Source organism: Microcaecilia unicolor, chromosome 4 (assembly GCF_901765095.1).
Source record: "Microcaecilia unicolor chromosome 4, aMicUni1.1, whole genome shotgun sequence".
Taxonomy (NCBI): Eukaryota; Metazoa; Chordata; class Amphibia; order Gymnophiona; family Siphonopidae; genus Microcaecilia; species Microcaecilia unicolor.
Window position 1 is genome coordinate 366735657 of NC_044034.1, and position 20622 is coordinate 366756278.

At 44.9% G+C, this 20622-nt stretch overlaps 1 protein-coding gene across 1 annotated transcript in view; it reads left to right on the forward strand.

Moving 5' to 3' along the window:
* Window positions 1-20622, forward strand: part of CFAP47 (cilia and flagella associated protein 47) — a 1083264-nt gene that overhangs the window by 253650 nt on the left and 808992 nt on the right. The window contains 1 exon segment of the mRNA XM_030202357.1: window positions 12702-12911. Coding sequence (XP_030058217.1) covers window positions 12702-12911 — 210 coding nt within the window.

Consider the following 20622-nt stretch of genomic DNA (forward strand, 5'->3'; position numbering starts at 1 on the left):
TAATTGACGATTAAAGGTATGTTATGTCTTTATTTTTGGACACACTGCAGCTTTTTGTGACTCTGGGCAAGTCACAATATTCCATTGCCCAGAGTCACAAGGAGCTGCAGTGGGAAGAAAAATAAATTAATACCATACCGTTAATTGAGTAATTAATTGTGTGATTAATCACGATGACCAATTTTAATCAGAATGCAGCCCTAAATAAATTAAAAAATAAAAAGAAATGAAAAGATAAGAAATGCAAAATACAAATTGACAAATTAGATATTAAAGAATCTAAAACAGCATGCAGATAGCTATAAACAGCCTTACAGTTTTCACAGCCTACTTCAGAAATGCAGCCCTACTTTAGAGTATTATATAATGTATGCAAATAAATTTGTTTGTCCTTGCAAATATGCACTACGCAAGATAGGCCTGTATTTACAGAATAGCGCTTAGATCTGTGCATATGTGCGCATATATACGACATGTATCTGCTAGTATTCTAAAATTTCTCACGCATAACGTGTGCATTAATGGCAGCACCTATTGTATAGAATTGACCCCATGGGGGTAATTCTATAACTGGGTGCCGAGGGCACGTGGCAGAAACCTACTATAAAGGAATGTAGGTGCATAACATTGAAAATCAGGCACTTGCTCCAGACATAGAGCTTGTATAAGTATATACCAGTGGCGTAGTTATAGGAAGGGCCTGGTTGGGCACAGACTCACCCATTCTTAGTTTAGGCTAATGTTCCCGCTAAGCTGCACAACTGCATGGCCGCGCACCTTTTTGTAAGAGGCTGTGCAGCTGTTCAGTCCCCACCGCACAGACAGCATACCGGGACCTCCGGCACCACCCTGCTGCTGCTGTTGCTTTCCCGAACCAGCAGCAATAGTGACAAACCAAAATACAGCAGTTGCGGGACCTTCCTATACATACTGGTTGGAAGTGGGTTGGAGAGAGAGAGGGGTTCACACTGGATGGACGTGGGGGTGGAGAGAGAGAGAGGGGGGCCCACACTGGATGGAAATGGGGTGGAGAATGAGGAGGCAGCTGGATGAAAATGGGGTGGAGAGAGAGTGGGGCCGATGTGGAATTGGGGTGGAGAGAGAGAGGGGGGCTGATGCTAGATGGAAGTGGAGTGGAGAGGGGGGGCAGATGCTGGATGAAAGTGGGAAGGAGAGAGAGAGGTAGGGTAGAGTCTGGATTGTAGTGGGGAGGAGAGAGAGAGGGGCAGATGCTGGAATGAATTGGGGAGGAGAGAAAGAGAGGCAGATTGGATGGAAGTGGGGAGAAGAGAGGGAACATACTAGATGGGGGGGGGGGGAGAGAATAGCGTTAGTGAGAGCCTAGGGAAATAAGATGAAGTGAAATACGAGAGCTGGGTTGAGGGAAAGAGGTGACAAGCTGTAGGTAGACACAATGAAAAGAGGGAAATTGAGGACTGTATAGTAAGAGAGAATTAAATCCAGACAGAGGCAGAAAATAAATTGAAGAAAGCCGAAAGGAAAAGGAGGAGACAAAAATGACAAAAGGACAGGAAATTCTGGCAAGAGAGTTAAGAGAAGTCAAGGAAACCAGAGACTGGGACCAACACAACTGAAAAAAACAGAGGTAGAAAAAAAATAATTTTATTTTCCTTTTAAGATAAAATATTGTAGCTATGTTAATAAATAAAAATACAAAATGGAAATAAGGTGTCCTCTTTTTATTGGACTAATTTTAATACCTTTTTGACTAACTTCTTCCTTAGGGCAGGACAGGATACCATAACAGCTGTATACTGTCTTTCTCCGATGACAAGCAGGCTGCTTGTTCTCACTGATGGGGTAACGTCCATGGCAGCCCCCGAGATCGGAAATCTTCCTAGCAACAAAAGTTTGCTAGAGCCTTTGATTACGCTCGGGCACGTGCACCGCGCATGCGCGGCCATCAGCTTCCCACCCACCGCGTGAGAGTCCCGTCAGTTTTTTCTTTTTCCGCGATAGAGAGCGGTTGTGTTAGTCGTCTCTCTCTATGCCCTGAGAAAAAGCCTTCGCTTTTGGTCATGAGTTTTCGTGCTTTTTTCTTTTTTCTTCTTCGTTTCTTGTTGGAAAGTAATTTAAAAAAAATTTTCTGGTAGTTCCCTTACTTTTTAGAGTTGGGCCCTATTAAGTTTTCTTTCGCTGCCGTCGCGGCCCCTTTTGGGCTGCACGTTCGCGTTTCTCTTTTTTGTGCCCTTTTTTCCTGGCACCATCGCGAATTTTGACTTCGCCGCTGCTATTTTTCTGTCCATGACATTGAGGATTCCCAGCGGCTACAAGAAGTGCAGTCGGTGCAGCCGGGCAATCGGGCAATCTCAGGTACCGATCCCCATTCGTGGTGTATCCAGTGCCTTGGGCCCGACCATCGCCCAGACGAGTGTAAGTTGTGTCTTAGCCTTAAAAAGCGGACACAGGCGTCGAGACAGGCTCAGCGGGAACGTCTGTTTGGAGCCTTGCCCGGCACTTTGGCGTCTACGTCGATAGCGGTACCGAGGTCGGCGGCGTCGACATCAACATCGGGAGAGCAGGCAATACCTGTCCGGAGACCACCGCACGCTGGGAGCAGTGAGCCGTCAAGTGGGTCTCCACCTGTCTTGAAGGCTCCTGCTGGGAAGGCCCATCAGGACCGACTACTTTCGGACCCGACCCCGAGGAGGCGTGTGGATTCCATGTCCTCCTCGTTGGTTCCGAGGAGTACCGATGCCGTGCATCAAGCGAAGGCTAAGAAGCATCGGCATCGATCTCCTTTCACCCACGGTACCGGGAGCTCCGGGGCGTCGAGGGACTTGGCACCCAAGAAGTGTTGACGCCGGGAGGACCGCTCACCCTCCATCCAAGAGGTGTTGGTGCATCGGTCTTCGGACAGTCTGGTACCGTCTCCTTGCTCTGCACAGGTTCTGCCTCCGGCTCCTGCACTGGCCCCACAGCCTTTCCCGGCAGATATTCTAGACGAGCGCCTCTGAGCCATTCTTCCAGGTCTCCTGGAGGGGCTGCTGTGTCAGTCTGTTCCGGTACTGGGGGTGCTTGCACCTTCGATACCGTTGATGGAAGCGGCAGCTGGCTCTGTGCCTGTGGTGCGGTCACCAACGTCGATGCCGCTTGTGGCTTCGGCCTCGGCTGCCACCCAGGTCGACTCCCCGTCGACATCGCTGGAGAGAACTTCATTGCCGCCGGCACAGGAGTTGACTTCTCGACGTCGTCATCGAGGACATGGTTCCTCCGAGTCGAGACAGGCTCGATTTCAGACTGCAGTTCGTGAACTCTTGTCTGACACCGAGGAGGATGCCTCGTGGGGAGAAGAGGAGGATCCCAGATATTTCTCTTCTGAGGAGTCTTGTGGTCTTCCTTCTGATCCCACTCCTTCGTCTGAAAGGAAGCTTCCCCCCCTGGAGAGCCTTTCTTTCTCCTCCTTTGTGCAGGAAAGGTCTGTGGCTATTCCCTTCCCGGTGGTATCTGAGGATGAGCCCAGGGCCGAGATGTTTGAGGTCCTTGACTATCCTTCACCACCTAAGGAGTCGTCCACTGTTCCTCTGCATAATGTCCTTAAGCAGACATTGCTGAAGAACTGGACGAAACCACTATCTAATCCCACCATTCCCAAAAAAGCTGAGTCCCAGTATCGAATCCATGGGGAGCCTGAGTTGATGAAGTTGCAGTTACCTCACGACTCTATGGTTGTGGATTCTGCTCTCAAGAGAGCCAAAAGTTCTAGAGATTTTGCCTCGGCGCCCCCGGGACGAGAGTCTAAAACTTTGGACTCTTTTGAGAGGAAGGCCTATCAGTCCTCCATGCTCGTGTCCAAGATTCAGTCGTACCAGCTGTACACGAGCATCCACATGCGGAACAATGTCAAGCAACTGGCGGACTTGGCGGATAAGCTCCCTCCGGAGCACGCCAGGCCTTTTCAGGAGATGGTCAGGCAGCTGAAGGTGTGTCGTAAATTCCTGTCCAGGGGTGCTTACGACTCTTTTGATTTTGCATCCAGAGCTGCTGCACAAGGTATAGTGATGCGCAGACTCTCATGGCTGTGTGCCTCTGACCTAGACAATATAGTCCAGCAGCGGCTGGCAGATTTCCCTTGCCGGGGGGATAATATTTTTGGTGAGAAAGTCGAGCAGGTGGTCGAACAGCTCCACCAGCGGGAAACCGCTATGGACAATCTCTCCCACCGAGCGCCTTCAGCATCTACCTCATCAGGTAGATGTTTATTCCGGGGAAGGCGGAATGCTCCCTAAGCTTACAATAGGCGTAGGTACAATCCATCTTCTCGACAGCCTTCTCAGGCTCAACCCCAGTGCACTCGTTCTCGTCAACAGCATGTGCCTAGACAGGCTCCCGCAGCTCTGCAGCAAAAGCAAGGGACGGGCTTTTGACTGGCTCCAGTTGAGCATAGCCGCTATCAAAGTGTCTGTGCCAGACGATCTGCCGGTCGTGGGGAGGTTAAAATCTTTTCACCAAAGGTGGCCTCTCATAACCTCTGATCCGTGGGTTCTCCAAATAGTCACCAAAGGTGGCCTCTTATAACCTCCGACAGGTGGGTTCTTCAAATAATCCGGTTCAGGTACGCTCTCAATCTGGAATCAAAACCTCCAAATTGCCCACCGGGAGCTCAATCCTTCAGTTCCGAACACAAGCAGGTACTTGCAGAAGAACTCTCCGCCCTTCTCAGTGCCAATGCGGTCGAGCCCGTTCCACCAGGGCAAGAAGGCCCAGGATTTCTATTCCAGGTACTTCCTTGTGCAAAAGAAAACAGGGGGGATGCGTCCCATCCTAGACCTAAGGGGCCTGAAAAATATCTGGTCCGAGAAAAGTTCAGGATGCTTTCCCTGGGCACCCTTCTTCCCATGATTCAGAAAAATGACTGGCTATGCTCTCTGGACTTAAAGGATGCTTATACGCACATCCCAATACTGCCAGCTCACAGGCAGTACCTACGATTCTGTCTGGGAACACAGCACTTTCAGTCTCTCTCCTGGGTCGAATTGCGCTTCTTCTGCCCAGTTAAAACCTTTTGAATATCGGGCAGCTTGAGTTCTTTTTTCCTTTCTTTGCACTGTGAACAGCAGACTTATGTTCCCTGTAACTATTAAATTATATTAACAGCTGTCAGCATTACTTCTGCTACTCTCTATATAATATTACTAGGGCCAGGTAGATTTTAAAACAATGGCCAATAATTAGGAATTAAGCTTCTCTTGGGTGGTTATAATATCTGTAATACCTGAACTGGCCATTCTGTGAATCCTAAGAGAACAGAGCATGAAAGAAGGAAATTGATGGGTTTCTTGGGATATATGGCAAAGCTGGTAGGACATATTGCTTATGCTAATAAAAGCACTCTCAGGGTTTTACCTCATAGATTTACGAATGACAGGGCTTGAGACCAGTTATTTTTATAATCTGGTGTTTTTATCTATTTTATTTACCTTTTTGATTGTATTTTTATGAATCTAGTTGCTTAGGCGGCAGTTCTATAAATTGGCACCTCATTTTTGGTGCCACAAAGGGGTGCACTTAGTGCCAATTCTATAACAGTGTAAGGGCATTCATCAAATATTAGCATAAAGCCGCACTGGCATGCCAAAAGTGAAGTGCGCCGCCTTTCGACAGGTCAATGGCTGGTGAATGGTAAGTGATCTAAGTGTTCCATGCATTCTGATGACACGCTCGTTCTCCGCCCTGACACTTGTGTGCTAAGCGATTTACACACACTGTTTATTTATTTGTTACATTTGTATCCCACCTTTTCCCACTTATTAGTAGACTCAAAGTGGCTTACATAGTTCCGGAGAGGTGATTACAGACTCCGGTGTGAACAAATACAGTATAGAATTTTATAGAATAACACCTAGCACTTACAGGCGTAACTGCCAATTATTGGCATCAATCATGCGCATAAGCTCCTGGAGATAACTCTCAACAGGTCGCCTAAAGATAGGTGCCGGGATGATGTGATGATGTATCCTATACTGTTTATTGTAAGCCACATTGAGCTCAAATTGGTTTGGGATAATGTGGGATATAAATGTCACAAGTAAATAAATGTGCACTAAGCGTGAATTCTATATCAGCAATTATGCACGTAATGTCCACTGTCAATGCCCTTAATTTTAGGCGTGAGCACTGTTGCTAGATCAGTGGCTGGTGTAAATGCTCGCGCCTAACCGCTGTCAGGCGTGTGACTGATAGTATTCTGTATCCTTTGTGCATAGGTGCTAGGTACACCCTTAACCCACCCATGCCCTTCTCAGGTCCGTTCACTATAGATTTTGCCTGCCCAATTATTGGTTGTTAAAGTCAATTAGCAGCTTATTTAACAATTAAGTTAGGCACATAACTGGCACTGTTCTATAACTTGCATGGGCAACCTTGCGCACTAAGAGGGGCATAATCGAACGGGGCGCCCAAGTTTTCATGAGGGCGTCCTCGCAGGATGGCCCCATAAAGGGGCGGGACAACCCGCATTATCGAAACAAGATGGGCGTCCATCTTTCATTTCGATAGTACGGTCAGGGACGCCCAAATCATGAAATTTAGGTTGACCTTAGAGATGGTCATCCTTAGGTCGTTTTTGAGATGGTCGTCCCCGGTTTTCGGCGATAATGGAAACCCAGGATGCCCATCTCAAAAATGATCAAATCCAAGCCATTTGGTCGTGGGAGGAGCCAGCATTCGTAGTGCACTGGTCCCCCTCACATGCCAGGACACCAACCGGACACCCTAGGGGGCACTGCAGTGGACTTCAGAAAAAGCTCCCAGGTGCACAGCTCCCTTACCTTGGGTGCCCAGCCCCCCAACCTCCCCAAACCCAAAACTCACAACTGTACACCACTACCATAGCCCTTAGGGATGAAGGAGGGCAACTACATGTGGGTACAGTGGGTTTGTGGTGGGTTTTGAAGGGCTCGCATTTACCACCACAAGTGTAACAGGTAGGGGGGGATGGGCCTGGGTCCGCCTGCCTGAAGTACACTGCACCCACTACAACTGCTGCAGGTACCTGCATACTGCTGCGATGGACCTGAGTATGGCATTTAAGGCTGGCATAGAGGCTGGCAAGAAAGTATTTATAAACTTTTTCTTTATGGTGGGAGGGGGTTAGTGACCACTGGGGGAGTAAGGGGATGTTCTCCCCAATTCCCTCCAGTGGTCATCTGGTCAGTTTGGGCACCTTTTTGATGCTTGGTCGTGAAAAAAAATGGACCAAGTAATGTCGCCCAAGTGTTTGTCAGGGACGCCCTTCTTTTTTCCATTATCGGTCGAGGACGCCCATCTCCTAAGCACACCCAGTCCCGTCTTCACTACACTGCCGACATGCCCCCGTGAACTTTTGTCGTCCCCGCGATGGAAAGCAGTTGAGGGCGCCCAAAATCAGCTTTTGATTATGCCGATTTGTGTCGGAAGATGGGCGCCCTTCTCTTTCAAAAATTCACCTGTAAGTGTCAAATTGTGCATGTCAGTTTATAGAATTAGGGGATTGCTGCCTAAATTTGGGCACCAGCTTATATAGACCGCTGCTTTTTAATATATTTATAAATGATTTAGAGATGGGAGTAACTAGCGAGGTAATTAAATTTGCTGATGACACAAAGTTATTCAAAGTCGTTAAATCACGACAGGATTGTGAAAAATTACAAGAGGACCTTACGAGACTGGGAGACTGGGCGGCTAAATGGCAGATGATGTTTAATGTGAGCAAGTGCAAGGTGATGCATGTGGGAAAAAAGAACCCGAATTATAGCTACGTCATGCAAGGTTCCACGTTAGGAGTTACGGACCAAGAAAGGGATCTGGGTGTCGTCGTCGATAACACACTGAAACCTTCTGCTCAGTGTGCTCCTGCGGCTAAGAAAGCGAATAGAATGCTGGGTATTATTAGGAAAGGTATGGAAAACAGGTGTGAGGATGTTATAATGCCGTTGTATCGCTCCATGGTGCGACCGCACCTTGAGTATTGTGTTCAATTCTGGTCGCCGCATCTCAAGAAAGATATAGTAGAATTGGAAAAGGTGCAGCGAAGGGCGACTAAAATGATAGCGGGGATGGGACGACTTCCCTATGAAGAAAGACTAAGGAGGCTAGGACTATTCAGCTTGGAGAAGAGACGGCTGAGGGGAGACATGATAGAGGTATATAAAATAATGAGTGGAGTGGAACAGGTGGATGTGAAGCTTCTGTTCACGCTTTCCAAAAATACTAGGACTAGGGGGCATTCGATGAAACTACAGTGTAGTAAATTTAAAACAAATCGGAGAAAATTTTTCTTCACCCAACGTGTAATTAAACTCTGGAATTCGTTGCCGGAGAAAGTGGTGAAGGCGGTTAGCTTAGCAGAGTTTAAAAAGGGGTTGGACGGTTTCCTAAAGGACAAGTCCATAAACCGCTACTAAACGGACTTGGAAAAATCCAAAATTCCAGGAATAACATGTATAGAATGTTTGTACGTTTGGGAAGCTTGCCAGGTGCCCTTGGCCTGGATTGGCCGCTGTCGTGGACAGGATGCTGGGCTCGATGGACCCTTGGTCTTTTCCCAGTATGGCATTACTTATGTACTTATGTAAGCTCAGTGTGATGTAGAAAGTTGAGATGGGAATTGAGACATCCAGGTCAGGATGTGTGCAGTTCCCCCTGTATCTTTCAAAGTCAAATGTGGATCTTCTTGTAGAGTTCTCATCGTGTCCAGCAGGAACAACAGTTTTACAGAGTCTCTGGCTCTTCCCCAGTTGTGTCCAAAAGGAGCTTTGTAAAAGTTTTGCTCCTGACAGCATTGATTCTCCCCAACATCAATCCCGAATCACCATACAATTTGATCTCAAGACCTCCCTCGATGGTGCCCCTAACCACATCGAGACACCCCCTCAATGGTGCCGCATAGGAAGAAGACTCCACTCTGATGATGCCCCCATCCCCCTGAGCCCAGCCCTGTCTCTTACTGGGGTCCCTGATCTTCTAGTGCAGTGGTTCTTAATCCTGTCCTGGGGGACCAGCAGCCAGTCAGATTTTCAGGATATCCCTAATGAATAGCACGGACAACAGCGCCTTAGATCCACATGCAGACAGTCCTCCACCCAACAGAGCAGACCAAAGATAAAAGAGCTAACACAGCTTTATTAAAATCAGATGCCACGTAGGGCATCTGATTTTAATAAAGCTGTATTTGCTCTTTTATCTTTGGTCTATCCCTAATGAATATGCATGAGAGAGATTTGCATATAATGGAGGTGACAGGAATATCCTGGAAAACCAACTGACTGGTGGTCCCCCAGGACTGTTCAAGACCCACTGCTCTAGTGGATTTAGGAATGATATCTCATCACTCCTGCTTTGCAACACTGGGTTCAAAATGACATCCTTGAAAGCCAGTGGTAAGAGGTGGAGCTGCCAAAGAGCCAAATGGCAACTTGACCCTAGCTATAGTACTGCGAGATTACTGCTAGCTGTACTGTCAAGGGCACCATTTTGAACCCGGTGCTGCAGTGAGCAGGAGCATCTGGGAATCGCTCCTGCTCCAACTAGACTGCCACAGACACCTTTGTAAGAGGTGAGACTGGGATTGAGCATGGGAGTTGGGCTCTCATGAAGGCATCATTGAGTTAGTTCTTGATGTAGGGGAGGGCATCATCTGGGGATCTTAATGTGGAGAAGGACCATTGGGGGGGAATCTTGAGGTTGGGCTGTGTGACAATGTGGGATTCATGTCAGGGGAGAGATATCAGGTAGTAGGGTGGGTGGTAGGGGTAAGGTGGCACTGACTTTTGTTTCTGCTCCTTCAAGCTAGTAATTGTGCATGCCTTGGGGCAGATATAAAACCCATCATGAAATCTTTTGACTGAACTTTTATTCTTCTTGTAAATTGTGGAATACACATTTAGGGGCCCTTTTACTAAGCCGCATAAGTGCCTAAGCGTGCCCAACGTGCGCGAATTCCGAGTTACTGTCTAGCTACCATGTGGCCCTTGCGGTAATTTCATTTTTGGTGCGTGTCCGCAAAATATTTTTTATTTTCTGGTGCGCGTCAGCTACGCGCATCAAGTGGAATTTGACGCTCGTAGGTCATTACCGCCCGGTTACCACATGAGACTTTACCACTAGGTCAATGGCTGGCGGTAAGGTCTCAGACTCAAAATGGACGCACAGCAATTTTCATTTTCCCACATGTCCATTTTCGGCAAAAAAAGGCATTTTTTACAGGTGTGCTAAAAAATGATTCTTCACACGCCAAAAACACACGTCTACACTACTGCAGGCTGTTTTTCAGCCACCTCAGTAAAAGGACCCCTTAGATTTTAGGCTTGCACAAACCACACCCCCTGCAATCCAGACAGGGAAGAGTTCTCCACACATACAGTGGCTTTCTAACGTCACTATTTGCACATACAACCAGTCTTCATGTGTAAAAGCTGCTGTTTACAGGTGGAGATGCTTCTAAAATAAAGAATAAGTCAATGAGATCAAACTGTAGATGTAAATCTAGTAGTCATTCTGCTGATTGACTGCCCTAAGGTTTCTTCTATTTTATGTTGAGAGATATTCTGCACGTCCAACTGGCTAGCTGGCTCGCTGCTTTAGAAAACAATAGAATCAAGCCCTTTTCATTACTAATTCTTCTTTGGTGATCCACTAGTTGTTCATTTGAGAGCAGAATTAATCAGCTTTCAAAATCTATTTTATATTTTATTAAAGTGGTGTGGTAGCCGTGTTAGTCCACTTCTAAAAGTAATAAATAGAAATAAATCAAAACAGAGAAAAGAAAATAAAATGATACCTTTTTTATTGGACTAACTTAATACTTCTTTTGATTAGCTTTCTGTTTGTTTACCTGTCTTATCTAGATTGTAAGCTCTCTGAGCAGGGACTGTCTTTTTTGTGTATGATGTACAGCGCTGCGTATGCCTTGTAGCGCTATAGAAATGATAAGTAGTAGTAATAGTAGCTTTCGAAGGTAACCCTTCTTCTTCAGATCGGAAATGGTTACCTTCGAAAGCTAATCAAAAGATGTATTAAGTTATCCCATAAAAAAGGTATCATCTTATTTTCTTTTCTATTTTATTAACAAATGTTCAGTGCTTTAGAATAAAGGTGCTTAATTGTATATTATATAATAAAATTAATTTGGATATGTTCTATATAGCAGTCTATTTGGCTCCAAAGCTTATCAGGCTTATTTTCAAAAGAGAAGGGCGCCCATCTTTCGACACAAATCGGGAGATGGGTGTCCTTCTCCCAGGTTCACCCAAATCAGCATAATCAAAAGCCGATTTTGGCCATCCTCAACTGCTTTCCGTCGCAGGGACGACCATAGTTCACGGGGGGGGGGGGGGGGGGGGGGGGGGGTCGGAAGCATAGCGAAGGCAGGACTGGGGCGTGCCTAACACATGGGCGTCCTCGACCGATAATGGAAAAAAGGGCGTCCCTGACGAGCACTTGGGCAACTTTACTTGGTCCATTTTTTCTTGCGACCAAGCCTCAAAAGGTGCCCAAACTGACCAGATGACCACCGGAGGGAATCGGGGATGACCTCCCCTTTACTTCCCCAGTGGTCACTAACCCCCTCCCACCCTTAAAAATTTTTTTAAATATTTTTCCCAGCCTTTATGCCAGCCTCAAATATCATACCCAGCTCCATGACAGCAGTATGCAGGTCCCTGGAGCAGTTTCAGTGGGTACTGCAGTGCACTTCAGGCAGGCGGACCCAGGCCCATTCCCCCCCCCCTACCTGTTACACTTGTGGTGGTAAATGTGAGCCCTCCAAAACCCACTGTACCCACATCTAGGTATCCCCCTTCACTTGTAAGAGCTATGGTAGTGGTGTACAGTTGTGGGGAGTGGTTTTGGGGTGGCTCAGCACCCAAGGTAAGGGAGCTATGCACCTGGGAGCTTTTTCTGAAGTCCACTGCAGTGCCCCCTAGGGTGCCCGGTTGGTGTCCTGGCATGTGAGGGGGACCAGTGCACTACAAATGCTGGCTCCTCCCATGACCAAATGGCTTGGATTTGGTCGTTTCTGAGATGGGTGTCCTTGGTTTCCATTATCGCCGAAAACCGGGGACGACCATCTCTAAGGACGACCTAAATGTTGAGATTTGGGGATCCCCGACTGTATTATCAAAACAAAAGATGGATACCCATCTTGTTTCGATAATGTGGGTTTCCCTGCCCTTCGCAGGGACGTCCTGCGAGGACGTCCTCAGGAAAACTAGGGCGCCCCGTTCGATTATGTCCCTCCACGTCACCTACCCCTTTAGACAGTTCCCATCTTTGTCCAATGAAGGTTATCTTAGCCTGTAAAGAATTATGTTAGTGTGAATACAAGATCAGAAAGCTGCTTTCAATAGGAGGTACTGGAGCAATAAGGCCTAAGAGGATTTACATCTAATTTTTTTTTTTCATTTGGTCACTACTCACTACCCAAGGAAGTGGTGGTCTTGTATATGGAATCTATAGAGTTGCAATGGGCCGTTACTAAGAGCTAATTGCCTGTGATAGGAAACAAGTTGATATTGTAAATGTGAAAAGGTTTTCTCATTTTTCAATCAGTTTCACTTGACTAACAGTTTGAAAAACACATTTGCATTCTGTGATTATGGTTCGTGTACTTTACTCTGAGCCATGCATTGATAAATGGGAGAGTCTGTTCTGGTGCTGTGGCCCACTGAGAACTAATTGAGTTATTCTAAATATTCTTACAGAGAATCAGCGTTACGTGTTGAACTTCCCGAAGAACAGCTTGAAGATGAAGACACGATTAACCCCCTTTCTGTGCAGTTCCTCAGTAGTCCGATTGTCGCCGTCTCATCAGAGGGAAGAAGTCCAGGATTAACGTGTCAGATTAACTTCAAGTCGTATCGACCCATCTCGTTTTTAGCACATGTAGTGTTCATCGATGACGACAATAACAGGTAAGACACTGGGGGATAATTTCATTCTCCAAGGACAAGAAGGCTTACCATTCTCTCAAGCAGGATGCATCTACCCACTTGTGAAAATGTGAAACCTGCTGTCCTCGGAAAATACCTGCTACAGGTAAGTAGCTTCACTTTCTCCAAGGAGAAGCAGGCTTACCATTCTCACAAGTGGGTAGACGCATCCTCTGTCGCCCGGGCGACGTGGGATGCGTTTACCCACTTGTGAGAATGTGAAGCCTGCTATCCTCGGAGAATACCTGCTACAGGTAAGTTTCGCTTAACAGAATACCTAAGCTGTGTTGCAACTATTTTATAAAGACATATATATATCTCTTGTTTTAAAGGAAGTGAAGACTTAAATATCACAAAAACCTCTAAAATACTCCAGCCATATAATAATTCCAATAAAAACCTTGTACTATCCAATATAGACTCATAATGACAATAATTCATATGAATATTTTTTCATCTTTTTTTTTTTTAGCAAGGTCGGGGACTATCATATAAAGGGCAATAAGTCATCCCCAGTAAATGCAGAATTTCACATGGTGCTGAACACAGCACTTTCATTTACAGCTTTAAATATTGTTATAATCGTAAGTCCCAGTTTCTGTATAAATGCACATTTAAAACAGTCTCTAGTCATTTATTTACCAACATTATATTGTGCACAAAAATCTTTTTAAAAAACTAGCGTAAATAGGACTTATGTGACAATCACTGTTCTTTGAAACTAGAATACAGCACGTACAATTCCACAAAAAAAGCTGATGCGAGCGTGTTTCGAGCCGAATCTCTGTGTCAGGACACGGCTGTATACTGTTGCAAAATTTCAAGTCATCACAAAAATTCCTTTTTAAAAAAGCCTTTCTCTTTCAGAGAAAGCACGCTTGCATTCTCCCTGATGTGCCCAGGGCAGCAGATTTTTCAAACAGGAATTTTTGTGGTGCTTTGAAATGTATAAAAGAATTGGGACTGACGATTGTAACAAAATGAAAGCAGTAAATGAGAATGTTGTGTTCAGCACCAAGTGAAATTGCTGCTGTGTTTCTTGGACATGACTCAATGCTCTTTATATAATAGTCCTGCCCAGTGCGTTTTTCTAGCGAAAAAGGTGCCGGTACTCAAATGCCAGGCCACTCTTCACGAGTGGGGTGATCTCTAAGGGACCCACCCCACAACAGCCAAGACAGGCCCCCTACAACCAGTCACAGAATCTATGACAAGGCAGAATTGGTGTCTTTCATTAAAACTTGGGAACCATGGGTCAATTTTAGCAGACAATGGAAAAGGTGCCGGTACTCAGTACCCTCAAGTACCTCTGGTCCTGCCATAATAAAAAAATTGAAAAAATATTCATATGAATTATCATCATTATGAGGTCCTTTTACTAAGGTGCGCTGAAAAATGGCTTGCGGTAGTGTAGGCGCGGGTTTTGGGCGCCTGCCAATTCATTTTTCAATGTGCCTGTTAAAAGTCCTTTTTAAAATTTTTGCCGAAAATGGATGTGTGGCAAAATCAAAATTGCCACACATCCATTTTTGGTCTAAGACCTTACTGCCAGCCATTGACCTAGCGGTAAAGTCTCACACGGTAACCAGCGGTAATGACCTACGCATGCCAAATGCCACTTGGCGCGCGTAGCTGACGCGCACCAGAAAATACAAAATAAAAATGAAAATACCGCAAGGGCCATGTGGCAGCCATGTGGTAACTCCATTTTGGTGCATGTTGGGTGCCCGTAGACACTTATGCGCCTTAGTAAAAGGACCCCTATGAGTCTATATTGAATAGTACAAGTTTTTATTGGAATTATTCTATGGCTGGGATGTTTTAGAGGTTTTTCTGTTGTCTTTTAAAGGCAACATGCATAGCTACGTACTACACTCAAAAAAGTGCCACCAGTGCAAGCTCCTGATCGAAGAGAGGCAGATATGTACATTTTTCTAATATACATGCATAGCTCACAACTTCACCCTAGCTCTGTACAGCTCCATCTCTGAAAGCATCTGTGTGTTCATATACTCTTATGCATCTGTACTCTCAGGAAATTATTCCGGTGTGTATGTCTGCATGGAAATCTTTTTTACGGGCAAAAAAGACATATAAAATTACCCTCTTACAGAGATCACCTAACTTGGGTGAAAGCAACCAAAATGATAAAGGGGCTGGAACTCCTCTCATATGAGGAAAGGCTAAAGTGGTTAAGGCTCTTCAGCTTGGAAAACAGACGGATGAGGGGAGATATGATTGAGGTATACAAAATCCTGAGTGGTGTAGAATGAGTAGAAGTAAGTAAATCGATTTTTTACTCATTCCAAAAGTACAAAGACTAGGGGACATTCAAGAAAGTTACATGGAAATACTTTAAAAACAAAAAGGAGGAAATATTTTTTCCCTCAGCAAATAGTTAATCTCTGGAACTCTTTGCCGGAGGAGGTGGTAACAGCAGTTAGCGTATCTGGGTGGTTTAAAAAAGGTTTGGACAAATTCATGGAGGAAAAGTCCATAGTCTCCTATTGAGCCAGACATGGGAAGCAACTGCGTGCCCTGGGATTTGTAGTATGGAATGTTGCTACTCTGAGATTCTGCATGGAATCACTCTTTAGGATTCCAGAATCTTGCTATTCTTTGGGTTCTACATGGAATGTTGCCATGATTTGGGTTTCTGCCAGGTACTTGTGACCTGGCTTAGCCACTGTTTGGAAAATAGAATACTGGGCTAGATGGACCATTGGTCTTACCCAGTATGGCTACTCATATTCTTATGTTCTCTTATGCATGTAAGTTACACCATTTTTGTAAGGTAAAGTATGCGCATAGGGGGGTCTTTTACTAAGCCATGATTGTAGCATTTTTAGCTCATGATAGAAATCAGCTGGCGATAATGGGCATCTCGGCGTTTATTGCCAGCTGATTTCTACCACATTTAAGCAACTTTCTCCTATCTGTATCTTTCTGACACTGTTTAATGAGGAATATCAAGTTTTTAATGTACAGGAGTTTAGTTTTAGCTTGTTAGACTTGATATACTGCCATTTGAACTACATTGCACAGTGGTTTACAATAACAGAATAATATATAGATGGAAAACAAAAAAGTTTAAATAAATACAAAAATGCACACAGTATACGCAACTAAAAACTCTCGATTGTACACCCCCTTGACTCAGTAAACCAATCTACTCAGATACCACTCCAGAGCATCCTGAGGGCACAGGAATTCCAGGAGGAGTATCAGATGTGGCTAAAATATGAGCAAACTACAAAGTTGAGAAAATGAAATGATTTCTGCATATATTAAGCTTGAGGTGTAAAAGTTGTATGTACTTTGGGAAGTCTAATGAAAAAGGAAATGTATTAAAATTCTTATGGCTATACTGGTTCTGAGAAAACTTAATTCCTCGTGTGCCTCAATAAAGACTTTTTTTTACTGCTACTCCCGTCTCGAGAGACGTGAGTCATCCTCTATTCCGTGCTGCATTTTGCTTCCTCGTAGAGTTGGTTTTTTTCCTGTTTATCCTGTGGATTCTGTGAACATTTATTTTAAAGCTATAAAACTTATGCAAAGGTGATCCTGTAGATGAGCTTTCCCCTCTTCGTTGAAAAGGACCTGTATGATCCTACAAATTCATGCACAGCAAAATCTCAAAAGGAGGAAGCCCAGCAATGTGATGGATTGGTACAATAACAGCAGATACGGATGCCGCTCTTAGGCAACCTCTTGTGTGTACCAAATTGAGGGCTTCTGTTACATTGTACTGTGGACTTGTCACATAACAGTTTCTGCCGTTCAGCAGCGTGCGAAAGGTCACAGATGGGCTGTTTGCTTCTCTACAGCATACCAGTTTCAGCTGGCCTGCGGATTCTCGCTTGAAGATAGAGCCCTTATCTATGAGGACCAGCCATGAAAGACAAAACACGGCATTCCTTCTACAACACGCAGTCCTCTCCATGCTGAAAACGCGGTTCCTTATGCATTTCTGCTTGTTTGTAAGCTTGCCTTGCCTTGCCTTTGGTACACTGCCATGTTTGGACTTTCTAAATATGAGAGTATATCCCCATTTTATATTAGGTTGCACTGGATGCCAGAAGAGGGCAGAATTACTTTTAAACATGCTTGGTTTTTGTTTAAAGTTTTACATGGGTTGGTTCCGGATTATTTTTTGTCCCATTTTTGCTTTGGTGCTGGCTTCCAGGGTTAGAAGGGTTGGCAGTATCATGTTATTTGTCTTCCTTCAGTTAAGGGAAAGAAGCGATTAGGGTTTTTTGAGAATCATTGGCTTTTCAAGCAGCAAGGCTTTGGAGGGATTTTGTTAAATTTACTCAATTCCTCAACAGTATCTTACATTGAGAAAGGAAGCTCAAACAGTGTTATTTAAGAAATGAATTTCACAAGAAGAGTACTAATATCAGGTTAGTATATTTTAGGTAAGGTTTTTATAATTCCCAGAGATTGTCCTGGCCTCTTGACCTTTCTGGTCCTTTAAAATTGATAGGTGATAGCGGGATATAAGTCAGAAATGTAATGTAATATGGTATACTTATTAGATCCTAAGACTGCCTCTTATGACTTCTGAAACAGACCTCACACCATTTTGGTTGCCCTTCTCATGGAGTCAACATTTCTGCTATGGTAACCCTAGTAAGGCCTGGGCGGCCCAACAGCTGAAGCAGCAGAGATCACCTCTCCAGTTCCAGATCCTGAGCCAGTCCAGGTGAAACCAGCTGACCAAGTGACTGGAGGAGGCACTCCAGTGCTTCCAGCAACACCAGTTCCTGAGTTGACTGGGGCCGTGAGTATGGACTTATCTGGCGGACAAAAACAACAGCCTGGATGACAGACTGAGCAGGGTTATGCAACTGCACAAGTGGTCTCTCAACATGGGCACGTTGCCTTAGATCTTCCGAGCATGGGGCACCCCCTCAGTAGATCTCTTTGTCACTCATGTGAATCACAAAGTCCCTCAGTTCTGTTCCAGGCTTGATAGGCTAGAATCAGATGCCTTCTTCCTTCATTAGGGGACAGGCCTTCTGTATGCATATCCTCCCATTCCTCTCGTGGGGAAGACTTTGCTGAAACTGAAGCAAGACTGTGGAACCATGATTCTAATCACATTTTACTAGCCTCAGCAGACCTGGTTCCTCTTTTGGAGTTATCCTCAGAAGATCCATGGAGATTGGAGTGTTTTCCGACCCTCATCATGCAGAACAAGGGATCTCTAATTCTTTCCAACCTTCAGTCTCTGGCCCTCACAGCCTGGATGTTGAGATCCTAGAATTTGCTTCCTTGGGTCTTTCAGAGGGTGTCTCCCTGGTCTTGCTGGCTTCCAGGAAAGATTCCATTAAGAGCTGTTACTCTTTTAAATGGAGGGGGTTTGCCGTCTGGTATGAGGGCAAGGCCCTAGATCTTAATTCCTGCCCTATACAGATCCTGCTTGAATACCTTCTAAACCTATCCGAGTCTGGTCTCAGGACCAACTCCTTAAGGGTTCACCTCAGTGCAATTAGTGCTTATCATCAATGTGTAGAGAGTAAGCCCATCTCTGGATAGCCTTTAATTGTTGCTTCATGAGAGGTTGCTTTTGTGAAAGCCCCCGGTCAAACCTCCCCCTGTGTAATGGGACCGCGTGTCATTCTCACCCAGCTGATGAAAGCTCCTTTCGAGCCGCTGAATTCTTGCAATCTGAAGTATTTGACCAAGAAGGTTATTTTCTTGGTGGCTGTTACTTCGGCTTGTAGAGTCAGTGATCTTTAGGCCCTGGTAGTTGATGCATCTTATACTAAGTTTCATCATAACAGTAGTCCTCTGCACACACCCTAAATTCCTGCCAAAGGTGGTGTCGGAGTTCCATCTGAACCAGTTGATTGTCTTGCCAACATTCTTTCCCCAACCTCATGCCTATTGTGGCAAGAGCGCCTTGCAGACATTGGACTACAAGCAAGCATTGGCCTATTACATGGAGCGGACTAGGCGCCAAAGACAGTCCACCCAACTTTTTGTTTCTTTTGATCCCAAAAGGATGGGGGTTCATCATCGGGAAATGCAGAATCTCTAATTGGCTATCAGATTGCATTTCCTCCACTTATGCCCAGGCAGGGCTGACTCTAGTGGGTCATGTCAAGGCTCACAGTGTCAAGAGCCATGGCTGTGTTGGTAGCCCACATGTGGTCAGCCTCCATTTTAGAAATTTGCAAGACTGCGACGTGGTCTTCCGTCCACACATTCACATCTCATTACTGCCTTGAGTAGGTTACCCAATGCGATAGTTGGTTTGGGTAGATAGTGTTGCAGAATCTGCTTGGGGTTTAGAAGCCAACTCCACACCCATAGGCCCATTTTATTCTGTTCCAGGTTTGCACTCACACTCGATTTGCATATAGTTTCAGGTTAATCTAAGTTCTGTCCCCCAGATTCTATATAATGCAACTTGAGTTGCTCGCACAAATCAGGTGGTGTTCTTATTAGCGTGTGCAACTTAATTATCTTAACAAGCCAATCAGTGCTGATAATTGCCACTTAACAAGCAATTATTGACACTAATTGGCATTAATTAGAATTTATGCGCACAGCTTTCTAAGCATATTCTGTAAAGTGATGCACATAAATTCTAAGACACAGATTGGAAAAGGGGGCATGGCCATGGGCGTTTCTAAAAACTATGTGCACTGTTACAGAATACACCTAGGCTTAGGAATTTATATTTGGTGTAAATGACTGCAACGAAATGTAGTCATGCGGATGGATGCTAAGAGTTTTCTGTAAACCGTGCGTATCTTTAGGCATAGTTTATAGAATACTCCTAGGCGTATATAGAATCTGTCCCCATATAACCTATTACATTATTCCAAAATCCCCGAAGAAGCAATGCTCTGTTTTAAATGAAATCCTTACTCAAAGCCCATAACATAATAAAAGAACGAATTGCGTTCAAAGTCTGCACCCTGGTCCACAAAATCATCTACGGAGAAGCCCCAACCTACATGTATGACCTTATAGACTTGCCTATTAGGAATGCAAAAAGATCATCACGCACATTCCTCAATCTCCACTACCCTAACTGTAAAGGGATGAAATACAAATCCATATATGCGTCCAACTTCTCATACATCTGCACGCAGCTATGGAACGCACTACCGAAGGCCGTAAAAACAACACAAGACCTAACCATATTCCGAAGACTACTGAAAACAGACCTCTTCAAGAAGGCCTACCACAAACATTCAGCATAAATATTAAATATTAACATTATATACGATCGATACAAATACGAACTTCTATCACTTGACTGTTCAACCTCTGGGCGATTACCTCTTTATCCTCTTGGCGACTACCTCTTTATCCTATGCTGAATAGAACTTCTGAATAGTCGATAAACTAACGTCTGTCACAATCTAACCTATTACTCAGGAACCTTCTTGCACTACCATAATGTATTATTTACCATGTATGTATTACTCAGGGACCTTCATGCACTACTATAATTCATTCTTTACCATGTATGTATCACATGGCATATATATATAACATAGTAGATGACGGCAGAAAAAGACCTGCACGGTCCATCTAGTCTGCCCACGATAAACTCATATGTGCATACCTTACCTTGATTTGTACCTGTCTTTTCCAGGGCACAGACCGTATAAGTCTGTCCAGCAGTATTTCCCGCCTCCCAACCACCAGTCCCGCCTCCCATCACTGGCTC